The sequence below is a fragment of the Thamnophis sirtalis genome, unplaced genomic scaffold (genome assembly GCF_051295495.1).
Source record: "Thamnophis sirtalis isolate CommonGarterSnake01/CBP01778 unplaced genomic scaffold, rThaSir2_p1.2 scaffold_2, whole genome shotgun sequence".
Classification (NCBI taxonomy): domain Eukaryota; kingdom Metazoa; phylum Chordata; class Lepidosauria; order Squamata; family Natricidae; genus Thamnophis; species Thamnophis sirtalis.
In genome coordinates, this window is record NW_028261382.1 from 122,195,079 (window position 1) to 122,216,803 (window position 21,725).

Below are 21,725 nucleotides of genomic sequence, written 5' to 3' on the forward strand. Positions count from 1 at the left end.
TTGTGGCATTTACCTCAGTTTATCAGTGACTCTTTGTCCAGTGCAGAATACACACATTGTTCATCTAGTGACTGCATTTCATTCCAAAGACCAGACTAGCAAGCAAAATATGCTGGTTGTTGCCTCATTCAGGTAAAGTTATCTCATGCAACTATGCCACTCTATACTTTCACTCTAGCATGCCCTATTGCAGTGTTTCTCAACCATGACAACTTGAAGATGTCTGGACTTCAACTCCCAGAATTCCCCAGCCAGCAAATGCTGGCTAGGAAATTCTGGGAGTTGAATTCCGGACATCTTCAAGTTGCCAAGGTTGAGAAACACTGCCCTATTGTCAGGTGCACAAAACGTGGTCATAAATGTGTGCATTGGTTGGGAAATGATATTTTATACTGTTTATTACAGTCATATTTACAAATGGTACCCCTTGACATAAAACATTTTGTTTAGTGACCGTTCAAAGTTAATAAATCATCCTGTCTTCGCATTTATGACAGTCACAATCTCCCCACAGTCACCTGATCAAAATTGGGACACTTGGCAACTGGCATGTATTTATAATTGTTGCAGTGTCTGATCTGATTGCCATTTGAGACTTTCCTAGACAGCTTCCTAGAAGCAAAAGTCTATAGGGGAAACCAGATTCATTTAACAACCTTAATTACTACAGCAAAAAAAAGGTTGTAAGATTAGATATTAACTACCTTGCTACCTTCCTGTCCCAATTGTGGTTATAAATCAAGGACTACCTGTAGTCAGAAAATGAGGAATGGTTACACACTTTTGTTTCCAGCTTTATTTGTCAGGAAGCAGTGGATGAGTATACATTCAACTAAGTGGCTCTTTCCTCCCTCTGCTGTGGCTCCGTCACTGGTCGGCACCACTATTTTGAGAGGAGCTTCCAGTGGGGGGGGGGGGGGGGAGAGAAGCACATTGCACCAGGAGAAGACTCTATGACAAGGGAAAGGTTTTCCAGTTGTTTCCACAATTGATAGGGCTTTCGGTTATGACAGGTAGAGGAAAAAGTATGCTGCACTAGAGGAGACTCTATGGTGAGGGAACTGAACTTCCAGTTAGCTCCAGAATTGAACAGGGGGCTTCTGGTTAGGACCTTTGTGGCTCCCGGTGTTTTCTTTTCTGTGGGAAACGGTCCAAATGGCTCTTTGAATGAATCCCTGAGCTAAGACACCTTTTCTTGATAAGTTAGATCCAGTGAAAACAAAACTAGAACTCACTTACCTACAAGTACCCTTGCTTGATAACAAGTTCTTAGAGAACTACCACATGTCATTCCAATCATCTAGGGGAGAAAACTGGGACTCCCACTGTTGTCCCAGTCACACCCCTGTTGTGTCTTTTCTATTCTTCGGCATTGTCTTTCAGGTGCTACAGAAAGGAAACCAGAATCAGAAATGCCAGGCCGCCATTGTGGCCAGGCAAGATGCTTTCAATTTACTTTATTTTACTGTGGGGAAAGAGCTTTTGGTTTTTAGCTTAAAACTGCAAGCTGCAAGCTGAGTCACTTTGTATTTGGACTAAAGCTAAGCACTGGTCACCTAGAAGCCAGAAAAAACATGGTTGTTTTTGGTCTTAAGCAGGGGTAGGTTTCATTATTTTTTACTACCAGTTCAGTGGGCATGGCTAGATGTGGGGCATGTGACTGAGTGGGCATGGCCAACTTGATGTCACTCATGCACACTTAGTCACATGACCCCCTTACCAAGCCATGCCCACTGAAACGATGGTGAAAAGTTTTGACTGGGACGGGGGGGCCCTCCGGCGTTGCCAGAGATAAAGGAGCACCTGCAAACTACCCACTAAGGAAAAAAAGTTTTTGTCCTCCTCGGCCCCCAGGAACACTACAGAGTGCTTCTAGAGGCTGGAGAAAGGCAAAATTGCCTCAATTTTTATGAAAAACGATCTGTTTCTCACCCATTTTTCATAACAATGGGGGCATTTTTGCATTCCCCCAGCCTTGCTGAACCCAGAAAAGTGCTTCAGGAGGCTGGGGGAAGGCAAAAATGCCTCCTTTTTTTGCAAAAAACGACTCATCTCTTGGATCTCTCTGGGACTGGCATGCGCACACCATTAAAAAAAGGGGGGGTTACATTTTTCCAATGAAGATTGTTCTGCGCATGTGCAGAACAGAAAATAAAGATGGTGGAACTCAGGATAGAACTGGCATAGTCACGTGTCTGTCCGAGTTACTACCTATTCAGCCAAACCAGTCTGAACTGGTAGGAACCCTCCTCTGGTCTTAAGCAGCATTGCAGACTTGCAATACAGAAGTATCTATAGCAGGGACATCAAATCCGCAGCTCGCGGACCAGATGTATCACGTGCTGGCCATGCCCATGCCCAGTTTAGTGAAGGGGGGGAAGTTTCAATACATCACATGACAACGCCATAACAACACGAGTTTGACATCCCTGATCTATGGTGCCTTGGCAAATAAGTTGGCAGGAATTGCCTAATCAAACCCTTCCTTTTACTTCATAACATTTAGGAACGGCTGATTTTGGGGAGGCCTCGTGCTTCTGACCAATTAGTGCCTATAATAACTGAAAAGTGACTTTTAATAATAGTCCTAGTAATCCAATATGATTATACAGTTCTTCAAAAAATAACATTTTTGGAAATCACACGCTTTGCAAGCAGCCCATGACCAGGAGCATATAGAAGCAGGCCATGAATTGCAGGATCCCTGAAAATCAAATCAGTGGCACTTCAGTGCCAATGTAAATGAGATAAGAACCAACTTATTCAAATTTTGACAAGCGGGTTTGTTTGTTTTTGCTAAGTTTGCAAGTGGCGGAAAAGAAACTTCAGCTTGACACTTCAAATAATAGGTTTTCTTCCTTACTTAGCACTTTTATGTTCACATTTTTATGCTCACACATCTTTCCTTAATAGCGACATTCTTTCTGCACCACTGCAAGATCACACACACACAAACACTCACACTCACACAGGATATATCTCACCAAAATATGTTGATGCAGGTGGGAGGGGGAAGACCATCTGAAATTCAGTCCCACCCCCATTTTGTCCACTTTGCAGTTGTTAAAGAGTTGGCTAAGAAACAATATGGGCACATACCACTAATTTAGTTATTTGGAATGACCAGAATTTCAGAATGGGGGAAAAGGACAAATCATGCTTTGGCAGCCCTGTGGCCAATTACATTAATTAAGTGTGCCAGAAGTCACATCATGTTTCTGGGAATTGTGAGAGGACAGTCTGCCTGAAAACTAGCTAGCACCACCTGGGCTGGTGGTGCCCTGCTCCTTTAATACCTCCTGTTAGTGACCAACAATAAGCAGCTATAAAAACCAAGCCAACAAGCAGCCAGGTGTGGTGAATGCTGTGGTGGAGTTGTTATGGGAGTGAGAGGAAAGATGATTTCTGTTCTTGGTGGAAATAGAACCATTGGAAGCACTGTAGGGCTAAGAGACAGAAACACTGTTGTTTAGCAGTAGGGCTTACAAGTTGCAGTAGTCTACAAGTAAGAGTAGGAGTAGGCCTGGGAAACTGTGTGAGGGGAGGAACTGTGACTACTACCTATTGTGTGCTTGTGTGTGTGGGGAATTGCCTGGAGGCAAAGGGCGCTTGTGTTGGCCCTCTGGGGTTTTGGGGTCCCACCGATTATGGATATAGATTTAAAAAAAACTGTGACATTGTTTTCTTGCTTATTTATTTATAGTTTATATTTCTAACTGCCCATCTCCCTCAAAGTGAGGGAGCTGTGAGCCTTTCCTAGACAGGTAGATCTTCATATAATGCACCTGAAGTTGGATAACTTAAATTACATATAATAAATTAAACAACGTATAAAAACTAAAATTAAGTTAGGATTAAAAAAACTTTATAGAATAATCTCATAAACTTCAAAAGGGTAAAAATCCCAAGTTGGCCATTTAATGTTGGCTATTACTAGAGGGAAAGGTGTTCTTATGGAGCTAGCCGGACTCATGGTTGCATGGGCCTCTGTGTCCTCCACTCAAGGCCGCAGAGCCAAGTTTTTACTCCTTTGCAGAAGGCCAAGAGAGTGAGGTCCCTCCTCACCTGGGCCTTGAGGCTGTTAAAGACTGGATGAGAGCTAACTGGTGCTCAACCCGGAAAAGACCGAGTGGCTGTTGTGTTTCCCTCCCAAAAATTCGGCTAACGTTCCATCAATCAGGCTGGGGGGGCAAAATTTATACCCCTCAGACAGGGTCCACAACTTGGGAGTCCTCCTGGACCCACAGCTGAGTTTTGACCACCATTTGTCAGCTGTGACCAGGGGGGCATTTGCCCAGGTTCGCCTGGTGCGCCAGTTGCGGCCCTACCTGGACCGGGAGGCCCTCACAACAGTCACTCGAGCCCTTGTGATCTCTAGGCTGGAATACTGCAATGTGCTCTACATGGGGCTGCCCTTGAAGAGCATCCGGCGTCTTCAGCTAGTCCAGAACGCGGCCGCGCGAGTGATCATGGGCGCACCATGGTTCGCCCACATCACACCGATCCTCTGTGAGCTGCGCTGGCTACCTGTTGATCGTCGGGTGCACTTCAAGGTCCTACTTACCACCTATAAAGCGCTCCATGGTAGTGGATCTGGCTATTTGAGAGACCGCCTTCTGCCAATTACCTCCCTGCGTCCCATCAGATCGCACAGGGAAGGCCTCCTCCGAATCCCATCCACCAGTCAGTGCCGACTGGCGACTACGCGGAGGAGAGCCTTCTCAGTTGCAGCTCCGACGCTATGGAACAACCTCCCCGTGGAGATCCGTACCCTCACTACAGTCCAGGCCTTCCGCACAGCCCTCAAGATCTGGCTATCCCGTCAGGCCTGGGGATAGGATTTATTCTCACCCCGCCCGAATGTCCCCTCAGGGAAAAGGGTGGCCTATAAATGTTTAATAAATCTACAAATCTACAAAATCTACCTCTGGGGATAGGGTGTTCCATAATGTCGGGGCAGTGACAGAGAAGGCTTTCTTCCTAGACCCTGCTAAATGAAACTCCTTGACAAGTGGGGTTTGCAGCATTCCTTCCCTGCGTGAACAAGTGATGGGCAAAGCCAGTTGTTCCAATGCCATGTAGGGATTTGTACCTTGAATTGGACCCGGAAGCAAATTGGTACCCAGTACAATTCAAGGGGGTGGGGTGATTCAGTGGCTAAGATGCTGAGCTTGTTGATCAGAAGCTGGACAAATTAGGATAGTGGAGTTGGGCTAGAAGAGGAGAGAAGAATGAAGAAAGCAACCTATTGAAATTGGCTCTTAGTAAACAGACTAAAAGGAACCCGGTGACTCAGTGCTAAGATGCTGAACTTGTTGATTAGAAAGGTTTGGCAGTTCGGCAGTTCAAATCCCTAGTGCAGCATAAGAATGACGCTTCTGTTACTTGTCCCAGCTTCTGCCAACCTAGCAGTTCAAAAGCACATAAAAATGCAAGCAGAAAACTAGGGACCATTTTAGTGGGAAGGTAACAGTGCTCCGTGCATCTTCGGCATTTAGTCCTACCGGCCACGTGACCATAAAGACGTCTTCGGACAGCGCTGGCTCTTCAGCTTTGAAACAGAAATGAGCACCACCCCTAGAGCTGGAAATGACTAGCACACATGTGCGGGGAGGGGGGGGGACCTTTACCTTACAATTCATGGAGCGATGATGTTACATTCTTCATTCACTCAATATGGTTCAGACAGCTACACTCGGCACCAGCTGAAGCTTCCAAATACTTTTTGAGGTTAGCCCCTGTAGAGCTTATTGCAATAGTCCAATGAGATGATGATGAAGGTATGAGTGACTCAGTGAAGAGCTTCCTTTTATTAGTGCTTCAAGAGCCATTTATTTAGCAATACATATTTTTCAACCTTGTGAAAATCTCAGCTTTGATCAAAGATTCAAAGGCATTGGACATATGTGCCATTGAATTGGTTTTGGCTACAGACCACATAGATTTTATCCATGATGATCTATCCTAACTTGGTCTTTTAAGTCTCTCAATTGTACACTCAATCACACTGTGACTGGGCCCACTCACTTTGCAGCTGGGCATCCTCTTATCTTTCTTTCCACCCCCCCCCTCCCCATCACCCCCAGCATTAGAGCCTTTTCCAGAGAGCTAGATCTTCACACAATGTGTCTGAAGTAGGATAATTTAAGCCTGGTCATAAGAAACACTTTGCTTTTAGTGATTCATCCTTTGAAATTATCTTTGTTCCATATTGATAGGCTTAAAAGATGAATCACTAAATGCTAACAGGGTTTTTTTTTCTTAATAAAGGACAGTATCTCAAGAATTTGTGATTCTATTAAATTGATTTACACAAGCAATTGTCTTACCATAACATATATTTTTCCATAATCTTATGGAAGTATTTTCTCATCTTAGATTGTGTGGGATAATATTGCCTCTACTAATAAGTCACTAGATCATACTGTATATCTGGGACTTGTGTGTAATCATAGAGGTAAAAATAAACCCTGACATGAAAACTGCAGGAAAAAAAAGTCAAGTAGAGAAACTATCTGTGACTATTATGTCCTCCTGGTCCATTGAATAAAAACTCATAATCCTCAATCAGCATGAAGATTGAAATCAAGTACATATACATCTTGGGGAAGTTTTCTTGAAAAAATAAAAGAACCGAAGCAGCTTATTGGATGGTGAAACATCTTCAAGGAAAAACAAAGTCTAGTTGTTTTTTGAAGAAGCACCTTTGGGATAATCATGACCTAGATGACTTAGAATTTCCATAGACATGCTTCAAAGGAGTTTGGCAAAAAAAGAATTTTAAAATTAGCCTTAAACTAATAGTTTAACCAAACCAAAGCTATTCCAAGAGCACAAAGGTCCAGGATGAACAACAGTCTCTAATCTCTACTTAATTCTCAAATAATCATGTAGCACACAGTTCAATACATCAGATTAGCTTTCAGAAATAAATGAGGTTAAGCCTTCTTCTTGATGGCTAGCTAGAATTTTTTTTCCACCAGGGTTAGCAATACAAATATACCAGAAAGCATTTTAGTGTGGCTAGTGCTCATAATCGAGGCACTAAGTAAACCCCGGTAATCATCACCGTCATCCCAAACCAACACACAGCAGGTTGATGGCCTCTTTATTGAAGTTACAGACAGGTTGGTAGGTGCTTTTCAATTTTGACAGATGGTGTTTGTCTGGAACTAGGAGAAGGACCATTTGGGCCAAGGTCATCCAGCCGTCTGAAAGCAAAGACCTGTTCCTACTCTAGCATATTAAGTACTACCATGCTGGTTGTCAATTTTTATTTTAATAAATTCATGTATAAATATATATACATGATAAAAAGAACCACAAATTCTCTAAAGAAACATGTTTTATTTAAAGTCTTAAATACCATCACCAGAATGAGTTTGATTTACATTGATTGGTGTTCATCAAAAGGCCTTTTGTCTGCCTTTTCTCTCCCAACCTTGATTCCAGTTACTTTTAAAACAGACTATGTACAAGACAGCTGTGGTCACTGGAAGTATGCTATTTACATGACTAAATTATAAGTAGAGTTGCAGACATGTGAATATTTTAAAAAATACAATCAAAAATAAATACTGCATAATGATCAGTTACGTACACACTTTCCATATTGTCATGTCCTCCTTGTGTGAATTAAGAAATATTTTATAGGAATATGCATAAAGTGTGCACCCACTGCATATCACAGTATCAGGAAAAGAGTCGTACACTTTAAAAATGTTTTTTTTTATTTTTAGGGATTAATGCATGTGTTAGTATTCATTGATTGCTCATACAGGTGATTAAATTATTTCAGTCAATATGTTTTTAACCGATCGTCATTAACCTATACATAATCTTGTAAAAGATCAATTATCCTTCTTAGCTAGGTAATTCTTTTATGAATGCAAAAGGGTTTGTTACGTAAACAGAACTCCTGTCAACAAGAATTCCTTTTGGGGTTCAGGTGCTGTTTGAGATCACTGCAAGGGTACAATTCACCAAGCATTTTGACTGCATTAATTCCATTCACATTCAATGGTACTCATGCATGGAACATGTGCAAACCTTGAAGGAATTCTGTTCTGTTTTAAAATTGAACCATATAAAAGAAATGGCAGTATACCCATTTTTCCTTTTGCCCTCCTATAATTCATGTACATACAGGGATATGTAAATACAAAAGTAAAATATTCATGAGTATGGCCTTAAATTAATAGTTGCACATATTAAAATATTATTGCAATGCCTCATCATTAAACAATAGGTCTGTAAGGCATCTAAAGATACAGGGGAAAAAAGGATGATATACTTCAACATGAACAAGTTACATATCTTTTTATCAGGAAAAAATAAGATCTGGATTTAAAATTATCCACATTTCCAGTTACCCTAAATTACCTGATATAGGAAACAGGTGTTTGTTTCTTCAAATACCTGCAACATGTGCATTTTACGTTTTTGGTGACGGGTGTCAAAATTAATAAATGTTATGTATTTTGTTTAAGGCGTTTAAGAATTTAAAAAAATCTGCAATCTCTTTGGGCATGTATTTCCCATTAATAGAAAGATTAAGTAGATACAGGACTGCAGCTCAAATTATGACTTGAATGTCAAGTTCATATTCACTGATTTCCCCATCCGAGTTTATGAAAACTGAACAGAAGAGTTTAATAGGTAGCAATTTATTTGGCTCAATGGAAGTGATAAGATGTTGATATTTACCAAGACTGCTCTGATATTTCTTTATTTAGAAATGATAGTTCAACCTTTGAATGAATGATGCTGGTGCTGAAAACAAATTTATTGAAGACGTTTTACAAATGGCCACATGATTCCAGTATTTTGCTGTATAATTCAATTTGAAGGTGAGAGGGAAAAGTTTTTCATGCACTGTACAATAAACAGCAAAAAGTTCAATTTGTTATCAAATACATGCTGAATTATTGTAATGTACTCCCCAAGCCATGTTGCAAAATTCTTTTCAACATGCTTGAAAAAAGTTCTTAAACAATTTTTTTTTCTCAAAGATTTCAGAAATGCAGAATCAGTCTGTATCCCTGAATCAAATAGGGAGCTTGAGAGTAGTAAGTCAAAAAGTAGCAATTTCGAAGGATAATGATCGTCCTGGGAGCCAGGACAGCAACGAGAGGGCAAAAGGAGGATGGGGGAAACGAGAAGGGAAAGAAGTGTACAATTTGCACATATTTTGAACTTTACAAGGCTTGTACCTTTTACATTTAAATAAATTTAATATATTACATTTATTTCTTGTCACATAAACATAATTTGAGTATTTGCTAGAAATTATTAATATTTCATTGTTGTCTGCAAAAACACAGACCATGATTGGTTTAAAGAATGATAACTTGGTGTGTCTATCACCTTGTTGCATTCTCTCCCTTTTAAAACCATGCACTAGTGAAATTTATTTTTAAAAATAATATAAATTGTTGAAAATGGCTGATTTATTCTTTTTTTTTTTTTGCAAGTTGCAGCCCCAAGAAAATAATTTTAAATGTTCAGCATAATCTGTGTCCATGCAAAAAAGTGTCTTTTAATTCATACAGTACAGTATAGCCACAGAATTTTACTTTTCACTTAGTCCACACTGGATTTGATTCTATTAGTAGCCGGAGGTACAAAGCCTGCTGCTCAAGTCTTCAAGCTTTCTGATAAGGCAAGTTTCCTCTGCTGTTAATGAATGCAATGACAGCTCACTTTTCTTTTTTTTCTTCTAGCACAACTTCTTTGGGTAGCTCCATATTTCTGTGGCATAACCAGGCTTGGGTGGGTGCGGGCAGAAAAGGGCCAGTAAAGAAAAGAGAACAAGAAAATAGACGTGCCATTGAAGGGATTCTTGTTGCATGAGACAACTTGATTCTTTAGTTTAATCCATGGCTTCAAATTGGATTAAAAGTTGAGTGTCACTGAACTCCAAACCATTCAGTTCTTCCAGTTCCACTCCTTCACCTGAGGACTACCTTTAGAGCACAATGTGTGCAACTTCCTCTGAGAATACAGGATCGCTTTCTAGCCCTAGAAACAGGCTTCAAAGACGCAACATTAAGCATGCAGTGTTACCAGAGCTTGCGACCTGTTAAATATTTATTTTTTTTGTAACGCTGGTTGCTATGATAAAGTTCACAGCTGCTATGAGCGAGCGTACGACGGTCCTGTTGAACTTTCAAGAGATGATTGGGAAGCCCTTCTTGTAAGAGGGGCCAAAGTTGGATCTACTAGGGACGAAGGAGGAAATAGTTTAAACCAGCCAATCACCATATTGGACAGGTCCAGTTCTTCTAAAAGTATCTGTGCCACTCCCATAAAGGATTTATGATCCATACGCCCATAGTCTCCCCATACAATAATCTGTTGGATTAAAAAGAAATAGTACATTTTAAGGGAAATAGCAAAGGAAATGAACTATTTTATGGAGAATAGTTCTAAGATAGATAGACTGATAATGTGCTGGTTTAATGAACCAAGCAAGAAAAATATGAGGTGGAAACACTGCTTGGGGTCCAAATTATTTTGACTCAAATTCATTCCTGGGTCTTTTCTAATTTCATCTTCTCCCTTCTGAGCCATATGATGATGTACCTAAAAAATCCCTTAACTTTTGAAGAATGGAATGGCCTTAGATGGTTCATGTTACATTTCATCTCAAATGAAGATTAGAATTTAGATTCTAACAGAGCTAGATCCAACCCAAAAAAAATCTCTTCATTATTTAAAACATGGACTGATACATTTGATAACATCAAAAAAAGACTTTGCAAATTATGTTTGTAAATGCAAAAAAATATCCCCAAAATTTAATTAACACTAACCAGGGTTTAACTCTAAAATCCTAAAAGTCATTTATTTCACCTTTTACCCAGGGGCGAAATCTACTTACCTTTTCTACCGGTTCACAAATATGAACATGCGCACATGCGCTCCATTTGCACAGGCCACCTCCATGCATGCGCAGGACCTTCCATGCATGTGCATAGCATTAAAAACAGAAAGGTGGGCGGAGCCTGCTACCAAGTGCGCCTACAAACGTAAGTAGAACAGGGGGGGGGGAATTCACTGTGCCACGTGATTTAGATTAGCTAGAAATCAGGAAATCCTGCCTTCTAGTTAATATAAATCGTGCATCATAGCTGATCATTGGAATTTTTGGTTCACTCAAACTGGTAGCATTTTTTTACTATCAGTTCAGGTGAACCGGGCTGAACCGATAGCATTTTACCCCTGCTTTTACCTATAAGAACAGGTAAATAGAATAAAAATATTTCTTTGAAAGGTTAAGTCCAAGATAAACCTCCGATGATAACCTGGCAAGAATTTCAAAGTAATTTGCCACAGCCTTTTCTTAAAGTGTTCTTTCCACATCAGTCTTCAGGTCTGAAGCTCCTGATCATCTCCCATTCAGCAAAGGTTATGAGATCTGTTCCTTAATAGTTAAGTTATTAACTATTTAAGATGCTAATCAAGCTAGCATCTAAAATTGGACCAGTGTAAAGTCTTGAAAAGAGTTCAGTACTGCAACACTGGAGAGATTAAAAGTGGAACATGATCTGAATTTAGGTCCTTTCATATCAGAATGAGTGGTAATCTGTCTTGAATCTCATTACCAATCTATCACTCAGATTTTTTTTTCTTTTAAACACTCTAAACTTTTTCAGGATGATAAATGTTTAAAAAAAATTGGAAAGCGTTTATCTATTTTCTTCCAAAATAGATTGAAATTTATCAATCCAAATAATTGTTTACAATTTAAAATATGGCTATATGAATGATAATCTGGAAGCAGCTCCCAATAACTACAACATACCAGTTCACCAATTACGTTATGGGACTTTTAATCTGCAGTCTTGGATTTCATTTTTATTTGCTGCGGTTTTCAGTTGTAATGTTGTATTGTACTTCTATTTAGGTCACAGCAGGAGGGAGCATCTAACTTACTTGGGCTAATTTTGGAAAAATGAATCAGGGTTAGACCTGATTAGCATAAGAATGGAAGACCACTATTAAATCTCCAGGCTAGACAGTTTTTGACTATGAGAATAATGCTGTTTTTGCTCCCTTCCACAAAGGGAAAATAGAAAGAGTGAATATGGAAACAGCAGAGGATTAATTTTGTGAAGTATGCCTAGGAAGCTGTTTGGTAGAATTCTGTTAGAAAAAGTACAAGAAGTAACAATGACTAAAATTTAGGAGACGCAATGCAGCTTTACACCATATAGTGATGGGTATAACACTTTTTTGCACTTCAAATGGCCATTAATAAGCTCGTGAATGTAGCAAGAAAATTATGTTTGCTGATTTAATGAAAGTATATGACAGAATAAATCAGCTAGAAGTCTGGAACATTTAAGTGACTATAGAGATGAAGGCTGATTGCTGAACACAGCAAGAATTATATAGGATAAGAAATCATGGGTGAGAATAAATGGAATGCCTAGTAAATAGTTGAATATTGAGCAGGGAATAAGATGAGAATGTGTATTGCCTTCTTTTTTATTTAATGCATTTACAAATAAATGTTGATGTCATTAGCAGTGAGTTGGTCGGGATGTGAATCTTTGAACAAAGATGATACTGTGTTGTTGGATGAGAACCAAATGATTTGCAATAAATTACGGCTGTATGATACAACAAGTAATATAGAAAATGATGTAGCCTGAGGAGGAGGAGATAATGTCGCTACGACACGATGTATGATCTTGGAGCTCCAGGATCGCAGTTGATATATCTGTCGCTGGACAATCTTTTTGGACCTAAACCATCCCATAGAGATGGTGACAGGGAAGAGTACATCCTGCTGATCTCAGGGACATCGCAAAGTCCCTGATCGCTCCAGGAGAACCTCTTCTTGCTGGCGATAGAAGCGCAGCCATTGAAGCTGCTGAAGTTGGGACAGCTCCGGAATGGGAGGAAAGCGGAAAGAGAAAGTGTTTGGTGAGGAAATTTTATTATTAGACAAGAGACTACCTAAAAAACTCAAAGCTAAATTAAATTTGAAAACAGAAGAAAGTAAGTGGTGAAATTAAGCTACGTTAGACAGTGTGTTACCCCTGTTTTTAAAAAAAAATTCATGGATGGAACTTTTGCAAATGTTTCCTATTTTTTAAACTGAATGGATTAGTTTTTCTTCTGCTGCTGCTTTTTATTTCTTTTTATATACCAATGGGTTTTTAAAAATTCCTTTATTTTTACAATGCTGGACTGGATGGTCTTTTTCTCTATTTAAGAAGGTTTTTTTCTCTTTAAGCTTGGATTATAAAGAAGATATTAAAAGGAATACAAAGAAGGCTGTAATAATAGAAGGAAAGGAAGTAACACTGCCACTTGGGGACTGGAGGCTTGGAAACACTGTTTTTTTTCTTCCCTTTGATCATTTGATTTACATTTCAAGGTTCCTCAGCTTGTTTATTGAGAGTGATAGTGGGAAGAGCATGGGTTGTTTACACAGGTGCTCTTCAGGAGCTCTCTCAGCAGCTGGAATGAAGAGAGGAGAGGGCCTTGATTATAAATGAATGCTTCAAATCTAACAAAAAGCTTTGAATGCTATAGTGGCAGTGTTTACAAGTTCGAAGAATGTCGCAACAGGAAAAAGAAACCTTAACATTGCAAATGATTATGTTTGAAATCCAAAAAAGTTTAGCAGTAACAGAGAAACTTGAGAAGAGATTGGAGAAAATAGAATGCAGCACAGTAAAATTTGATAGAAAAAATGAGGATGTTTATCAAATGGAAAAAGTGGAGGACAGAGTTCTAAAAATTGAAGGAAAAAATAAGCAAAGAAACAAGAAAACTGTTGATACTGACAGTAAACTGAGCCTGGCTAGAAATGGAAAGAGTGGAATATGGAAAGGGGAGATAGATGAACTGGAACTCTATCTAAGACTTCAAAGCTCAGAAGAAGAAAAGAGAGAAAACCTGATGGAAGTAAGGAGAGAAACTTTATCAGAAACATTAGTGATAACCAAAGATAAGGTGATTGAAGGAGCAGATGGAGGGTTTCGAGTTTACATAAGAAATGTAATGAACAACGTGCGAAGAGAAATTCATATAAGACCTACTAAGAAATTAATCAGAATGCTAATGCTACAAATGGCAAGAGACATAACACTGCACTATTACTGGAAAGATACAGGTTGATGTAATGAAAGCTTATAATAAAAATTAAGTTAAACTTAGTCAAATTTAGAGTATTATGTATAAAATGAAGTGATAATGGTTATAGTTAAAAATGATTGATAATGATAATAATGCATATATATGTATTGGTTTGATAGGAGAAAATTCAGTATAAATTGCAAATGGAGACTATGAGAGGAAGTTTAGAAATTAAATATAACCAATTCTTATTTAGAACATGTTATAAAGACGGAATCTTATTGTATGATTTTGGGAGGAATTAATGGAATGGCATTATGTGGTTTTGCTTTAAATTGGAATATTCTATATAAAAGGATGTAAAAACAATTACAGTCAAATGAAGGTTGAGGTATGATGATAGCAATGTATATAAATACTGCATACTTGATTTAAAAATGTGTGATTTGATCAGAATTATAGGTGATGACTGTGGAAGGGACACACAGAAGTTTTTGTAACCAACCGTCACACTTTCTTTAATTTGTAATGGAAGATGGTTTTGTGTTCTTTGTTTTGTCTCTTTGTGTTTACTTAAAAATTTTAAAAAATTTTTAAAAAGAAAGAAAATGATGTAGCCAAGATAAAGATAGCTGTTATAAGAAAAAAATGGATTTAATATTGGCAAGTTATACATAAATGACAAAAGACTAGAGCAAGGAGATAGGCTGTGTACTTTGGTAGAAGAACAAATGGATGAAGAAATGTTCAGATGTGCAAAGATGAGAGATAGCAAATAGTATATGGTATGTTACAAAATAAATATGTGGGGGGCAAAGCAAGAATGGTTATGAGTTTCTCTCCACTTTGTAATATGAAAGTGAGAGTTGATATGACCGGAGAAACAGAAAAGTAAGTTGACCACAGAAGGAATGGGCTATTTAAGAGGTATGTGTGATAAAACAAGAAGGTAGAGTCAAACAGTGATTGATTGCTAAATTAATGCAGATTGACTACAAAACAGAGTAACCAGTATTGGTTTGGGGTTCATAGAGAGGATGAATGAGAAATTCCACAACTGATATATGAAAGAGTGAATGGTTGACAGAAAGGCAAGACCTGAGGCTGGGTGAGGTTGATGACTTCCTCAGAAAGACATGAGAAGTAGAAAGAAGAAATGCATGAAATGGGGTATGGAGATAGTTGGAGGTAGCATGTTTGGTAGAAGCTATGGTAGATTGTAATAGTATACAATAGTTTTAGCTATATTTTCTTTTCCTTTTCTTATTATCATTTAATTCCTTTAGCTAACTCTTTCTTTTTCTCTGCGCTCTGCATAAAATTGCTTATCTCAAATGGGAAAAACAAGATGGATGTCTGTATGTGTATGTTAAATATTTATGTAAAAGCAAGGTAGGATATTATTTGTTTATAAAGTTGGAAATGGATTCGCATAATAGAGAGCTTAAAACATTATTATGCCATAAAACAGCTGGGGGGAGGAAGGTTAGCCTTCACTATATTAAATTAATACCCAAGAGCAGAACAGGCCACAAGCAGAAAACCAATTTGCAACTGAGGCACGAAGGAATTGAAGGACAGGGGAAAGCATATGGCCTAACCCAAAGGTGCTTTTTTTTCAAGAGGCAACTGGACCTTCTGGTTTTTCTTTGAAGACATTTCCAGATTACAAGATTTCAGAGCTAAGGAAGCTTCTTGAATGAGAAGCAAAACGTCTTCAAAGAAAAAACCCAGAAAGTCTAGTTGCCTCTTAAAAAAGCACCTTTGGGACAACCATGACCTGGATATGTCTGAGAATCTCCATAGGCATGCGGCCTACGTAAACCTTAGCACTTAGTAGCAGCTACTCCCTCTTGCTTACTTGGTCTCCCATCCCAAACAGAAACTCAGGCTACTGTTTCCTTGCTGCATAGTTCTTTTAAGGCAATCACCTAATGCTTCAGGGACTTCTTTTTGATTTTATGGGAAGCAACCACAAAAGAAACTTTTATCAGCACAAGTTGCCTCACACATCTTGAGAGGTTCAATGGAGAAACACACAGCTACGCCTGTTGAGTGATGGTGGAATATAAATATGTATGTATGTATGTATGTATGTATGTATGTATGTATGTATGTATGTATGTATTTAGGTAGGTAGGTAGGTAGGTAGGTAGGTAGGTATAGATATAGATGATATAGATATAGATATAGATATATATGTATTTGTGCTGATAAAAAAATAAATGTAAAAGGCAACAGTAGAAATATTGGGTTTCTGTCTGGATGGTCTCTTGTGATGAGCCGATGGACAGAGAATGGAAGCAGTTAGCTTCCTCCCATAATTGGGGCATACCAGGGGTTGTGACTTTAAATATATACCTTTCTCCCTGGCTCAGCTGATAACGGATCAGAGCCTGTGGCTTAATGGCTAAGACGTCTGCCTAATATGTAATATAGCCCAGGTTCGAATCCCAGTAAGGGTATGGCTAGCTGATGAGAGCTAAATAGCTTGAAATAGATCTATACTAGTCTCCCTTTATTTATTTATCAGCACAAATAAAACATGTATGTATGTATGTATGTATGTATGTATGTATGTATGTATAAATTTATGCTGATAAATAAATAAAGGGAGACTAGTATAGATCTATTTCAAGCTATTTCTATTTCAAGATATTTAGCTTGAACACAAAAAATGGCTTTCTGCCTGGATGGTTCCAAGAGTGAGCTGATAGACAGAAAAGGGAAGCAGTATGCTCCCTCCCATATTTGGCCGTACCAGGGGTTGTGACATATATATATGTTTTTGTTGTAGTAGCTACTGAGGTGTTCAGTGCACCATCTGGTTCATTACAGTATGCAGAATTAATGTAAATGTATACGATCCAAAATGATGAAGAGAGGTTTTATTGCCATATTGCTACAATGTTCTTCTCTTAGCTACCAGTTCACTCAAACTGGTAATAAAAATAGCTAACAGTTCACTCGAACTTATAGTAAAAAAATGCTACCGGTTTGGGCGAACTGGTATTTTCAACAATCAGCTGTGACGTGCGATTTATATTAGCTAGAAAGCAGGATTTCCTGCTTTCTATCTAATCTAAATTGCATGGGACAGAGGATTTCCCCCCCCCCCTCGCTGTTCTACTAACCTTTGCAAGAGTGCTCGGTAGCAGGCTCTGCCCACCCACCCGGACGTCATCATGTCCATTTTTGACCCTCTGCGCATGCGCGGAAGGTCCTGCGCATATGCGGAGGTGACATTCACATTTGCGAACTGGTAGCAAAGGTAAGTAGATTTCACCCCTGGTGCCACTCCTATAAAAACTCTCCATTTAAAAGTTTATGGTAAATAATTAGCAGGTGCTTCTACAATTATCATTGTCACAGACTTCTGACTTCTGAAGTTAGCATGCCTATTACCAACCTCAGCTGACTCAGCAGCTGTGCTGAGTCTTCCTGCAGAGGAATAGTCTTCTTGTCCAAGTGCTAATGACCTCTAATGGTATGTGGGAATGACCTTGGGAGACAGGCATGAGCAGATATGATGCCTGTGGATTTTCAGTAGTTTGCCATTCATTCTTTCTAGCGTTAAGAGAAAGTGTCTGGTCCAAGGACACTCTGTTGGTTTGTGTTGAAGGCAGGGCTAGAATTTACAGTTTCCTGGTTTTAGACTGGTGCCTTAATCGCAGCCCCCAACTAGTTTTTTAAACAATTCTACTAGCTAGCTCCACTGGTGGCCTATTGGCTCTTATTGCCAGCTACCTAAAAGCTTCCAGATCATCACTGGTATGTTAAATCTGTAAACAACTTGGTAAAAGAAATCTTCCCACAGCAGGTATAAGAAGGTGGCTACAGAAAATTTCCCTTTGCTGAATGAAGATGCCCTTTGATGTAGATGCAATGGAAATCACAGTCCATTTTTGTTGTTGTTATACTGCTAATTCTACAGTGACTCTCTTTGTAATTGATCTCCTCACTCCTCTCTAAATTCCCAGGACAATTCTGTTTTCTTAAACAATGCTAAGTTGTCTTATACCATGTAAAGTTTGCCCTGCAATAAGTCATTATTGTTAATGATTATGCAATGTATTACTATAGTGGTCTTTTCTTTTGGGAGTCTGTGGTCATAATATAGTCTGTTTATGCTCATCTGCAGCTTCTAGTAGGAGGCCTTCTCTATTATACACTTGTTTAAGCACTTCCCTTCCCTAGGGAATCCTATTAACAATGCTATCCAGTGGTGGGATTAAAATAATTTAACAACTGGCTCTCTGCCCTAATATTTGGCTGGTTGGGCTTGGTGGGAGTGGCCATGGGGTATGACAGGCAGCACTTGGCCTCCTGCACCCCTGGGAGCAAAAATGGGCCATGGGGGAGGGTGTGACACACAGCCCTCCACATCCCATTTTTGGCCTAGTAGGCCTCCCTGCACTTACCTGGGAGCCAACACAGGGCATGTGGGGACTCCTGGAAGGGGCAGGGAAGAAAGGGGCAGGTTCAGCCAGCAATTTAACAACCAGTTTGGCCAAATCGACCTGAACTGGTCTGAACTGGCTGAATCCCACCACTGATGCTATCTTATGGTCACTTACAGAAAGACCTCCTTAATGCGGTTGCCGGCTCTTTGGAATGCTTTTCTTCCTGTGTGAGGGCTGCTTACCTTTACATTGGCTAGTGGAATCCTATCTTTTCAGGGAGGTCTTCTCAATAATGAAGGTGGAGACAAAAGTTTATTTATTTGCATTCATTCATTTTATTCCTCTTCAATTGTTTTTTAATATGCATATTTTACTGTTGAACGGGACTGTAATATGTATATTTTACTGTTGAACAGGAGTTTTTCAGGGTCCTTTTCAGTTCAACTGAAATATTTTATGGGAAGCAGCACAGGAGTTTTAAAAAAAATCAACAAATAAAGACGATTAATCTGCATAGTAGCGATGCAAATTACCTGTAAAACTTTCCCTTGAGAGCTCTCTTCAAATGACAACAGCTGCTGGTAAAGCGGTTCCAGCGTTTTTCTTGCCACTTTTGTTTTCTTTTTGGCTATACAGACTCCATTTTCTAATAGATACACCTTTACATATGGTGCTTTGGAGGGAAAAATATAAACAACTGTTAAGAAAATGTTCGCATTAGCTATGCCCTTGAGCAGGCAGTGATATTTAGCTTCAACTGAATATATCTTCACACAGTGCATTTATGAATGACCAAAATACATTACTTATGCAAGCTTCTCATTCTCTTTGTCCCTCTTCCCTAGGAATAAGCAAATACTATTAGTATTGCTTTAGGGTTCAAAGCAGGAGGACAATTCCGGCAGGCCTGGGGCTGTTGAACTATCCAGCCCCATTCGAGGTTACGGCTGTTGTTGAATTTTAAATTGCTCTTTTCTATTTTTATTTTTGTACCCCCTCCCCTTTATATTGTTAGCCGCCCTGAATCTCTTGGGAATAGGGCGGCATACAAGCCAAATAAATCAAATCAAATCAAACTTACAATGGTAGCTTTGGATCCCAAGAATGCTAACAGTTTAGCTTGGGATTCAGATTTAACCATAGTTTCAATTGGAAAACTGTGACCATCCTAGACCAAAAATGCTATGGAATTTCTAGAAGCCTGGCACTCTGACAAATTAGCCATCAATAGACACATAGACATAAACAATATTATGCAAAAGAAACAATCCAAAGCCAAAAAGGGAACAAAAAGACCAAAGCACCTCCCAATCACCAATCAGCACCCAGATAAACATAGATTAACTCAGACAGACCAGTAATCAAGTAAACAATACCCCAATCAAGGAACTGCCAAACAGGACTGCCCAACCAAAGAACTTTTAAGACTACCCTTATCAACACTGACAGGGCAAGTGACTAGTACATAAACTGAAAGTGAACCCCACTCCTTACTAGCACTGATGATGTTACCTACTTTGGATAATCAAACGTCTGCAAGAAAATAATAAAGCTCAGAGAATATTAAACACCCATCATACTAAGAGTTTCCATGCATATGCCCATACAGCATGATTAATTAATTTCATATATCAAAACTGGGACAGAATTGAGAAAAATTGAATTAAAAAGTAATATTCTGCATTGTGCAGATCTCATCTCTAAAGAAAAAGGCCCTGCAGGGATGGTTAGTACTGTAAAGCTGAGGCTACTTTCATTAAAGGTTATGGTTATGGAAAAGTTAAAGTTATAGAAAAACGAATTGCTCCCATACTATCGCAGCATTTATAGTTCTGGGAGCTAAGCACACTTCTTTTACCTGGCAGTGTCTTTGAACCTGGTTTTACAACAAGGCCTCGTGCTCTTATTATTTCTACCTCCAATTGTCCCTTTTTGTCCATCATTCCAACTTGGATATCACCTAAAGTGACACAAAAAAAATGCAAGTAAATAAAAAGCAGATACGCACATGCACACACACTCACAGTCTGTGATTATATAAATAGACATTAAAGTAAATAATTAAATCTCTTCTGTACCTCATCATCAGTTCAGTTGAACTGAAAACTACATTTGATTACTCTCGATTGTGCCAGAGTCTTACTTATAGGACTGAACAATAGAGTTTCTATTTCTATTATTAACAATTTAAAAGGTAGGACGCCCTGGGATACTTCAATGGGGATAAAGTTGAAAAACATAGAGTGAGGGATCATGGGATGTACCAAGGGAACCAAAAATAGTTATGTGTATGATACTGCAAATACTACCCAGTTGATGCCAGAAAAGGCATTGTTCCATGTCCTTATCCATAACAGAACTTGGACAAGGGGTCCCAGGAGACATGCATGGTGGAAGTGACCCATGGGATAAAGAAAGTCTGCTAAAGGATATATTTTTCCAAATCAGCCATATATCTAATTATAATTTTCCATAAAACTACCGTGATGTTTTCTAGCAGTTAACTAGGCAGAGTTGCAAGAAAGCCATATTGAATAGTGTTGAAGTGCTGGATTATGAGAGGGGAGAGCAAGATTTTAGTCCTTAGACACAGAAGTCTCCTTAGGTCAATCTCTCCTTGTCAGCGCTACTTAGCCTAGGGGTGAAATTCAGCAGGTTCTGACAGGTTCTGGAGAACCAGTAGTGGAAATTTTGAGTAGTTCAGAGAACCGGCAAACACCACCTCTGGCTGGCCCCAGAGTGGGGAAGGAATGGGGATATTGCGATATCCTTCCCCTGCCACGCCCACCAAGCCACGCCCACAGAACAGATAGCAAAAAAAAAATTGAATTTCACCACTGAATTAGCCACAAGGTATATATTTATTTATTAAATTTGTTTGCCACCCATCTCACTTCGAAGTGACTCTGAGTTGCTAAGACATTAAATTACTTGAAAGAAAATCCCCATCACTTGTGCACTGATAGTTTAGCTGTAAGAATTAGATAAACACAATGCAAAAACAAATGGGACTTGTGACTGCGCAGGTCAGCTGTTAAAGAAAATGACAACAGCAGCTCATAACCACTCTGAGATGTGTGGGATTGTGTGTGCGTGTCTGTGTGTACGTTTAATGAGTGTTTTCTTTCCTCTCCAAATCAAAATTATTCCAACAAATCTAAAGTGGATATAGGTGGTTGACCAAGAGCAATTCAGTTTGAGTGTGATTATTCAAATGCCAACATTTCT

General features: G+C 39.1%; 1 protein-coding gene across 8 annotated transcripts in view; it reads right to left on the bottom strand.

The window, feature by feature from the left end:
• Positions 1 to 7,327: 7,327 nt before the first annotated feature.
• RIMS2 (regulating synaptic membrane exocytosis 2) overlaps positions 7,328 to 21,725 on the bottom strand; it is a 293,405-nt gene continuing 279,007 nt past the window's right edge. For all 8 annotated transcript variants that reach the window (XM_087706787.1, XM_087706790.1, XM_087706791.1 and 5 more), the window contains 3 exons: positions 20,356 to 20,457; positions 19,031 to 19,170; positions 7,328 to 10,353 (listed from right to left, as the gene is read on the bottom strand). In XM_087706787.1, the coding sequence (XP_087562913.1) occupies positions 10,135 to 10,353; positions 19,031 to 19,170; positions 20,356 to 20,457 (461 nt within the window). In that variant the 3' untranslated portion in view covers positions 7,328 to 10,134. The remainder of the gene's footprint in view (positions 10,354 to 19,030; positions 19,171 to 20,355; positions 20,458 to 21,725) is intronic.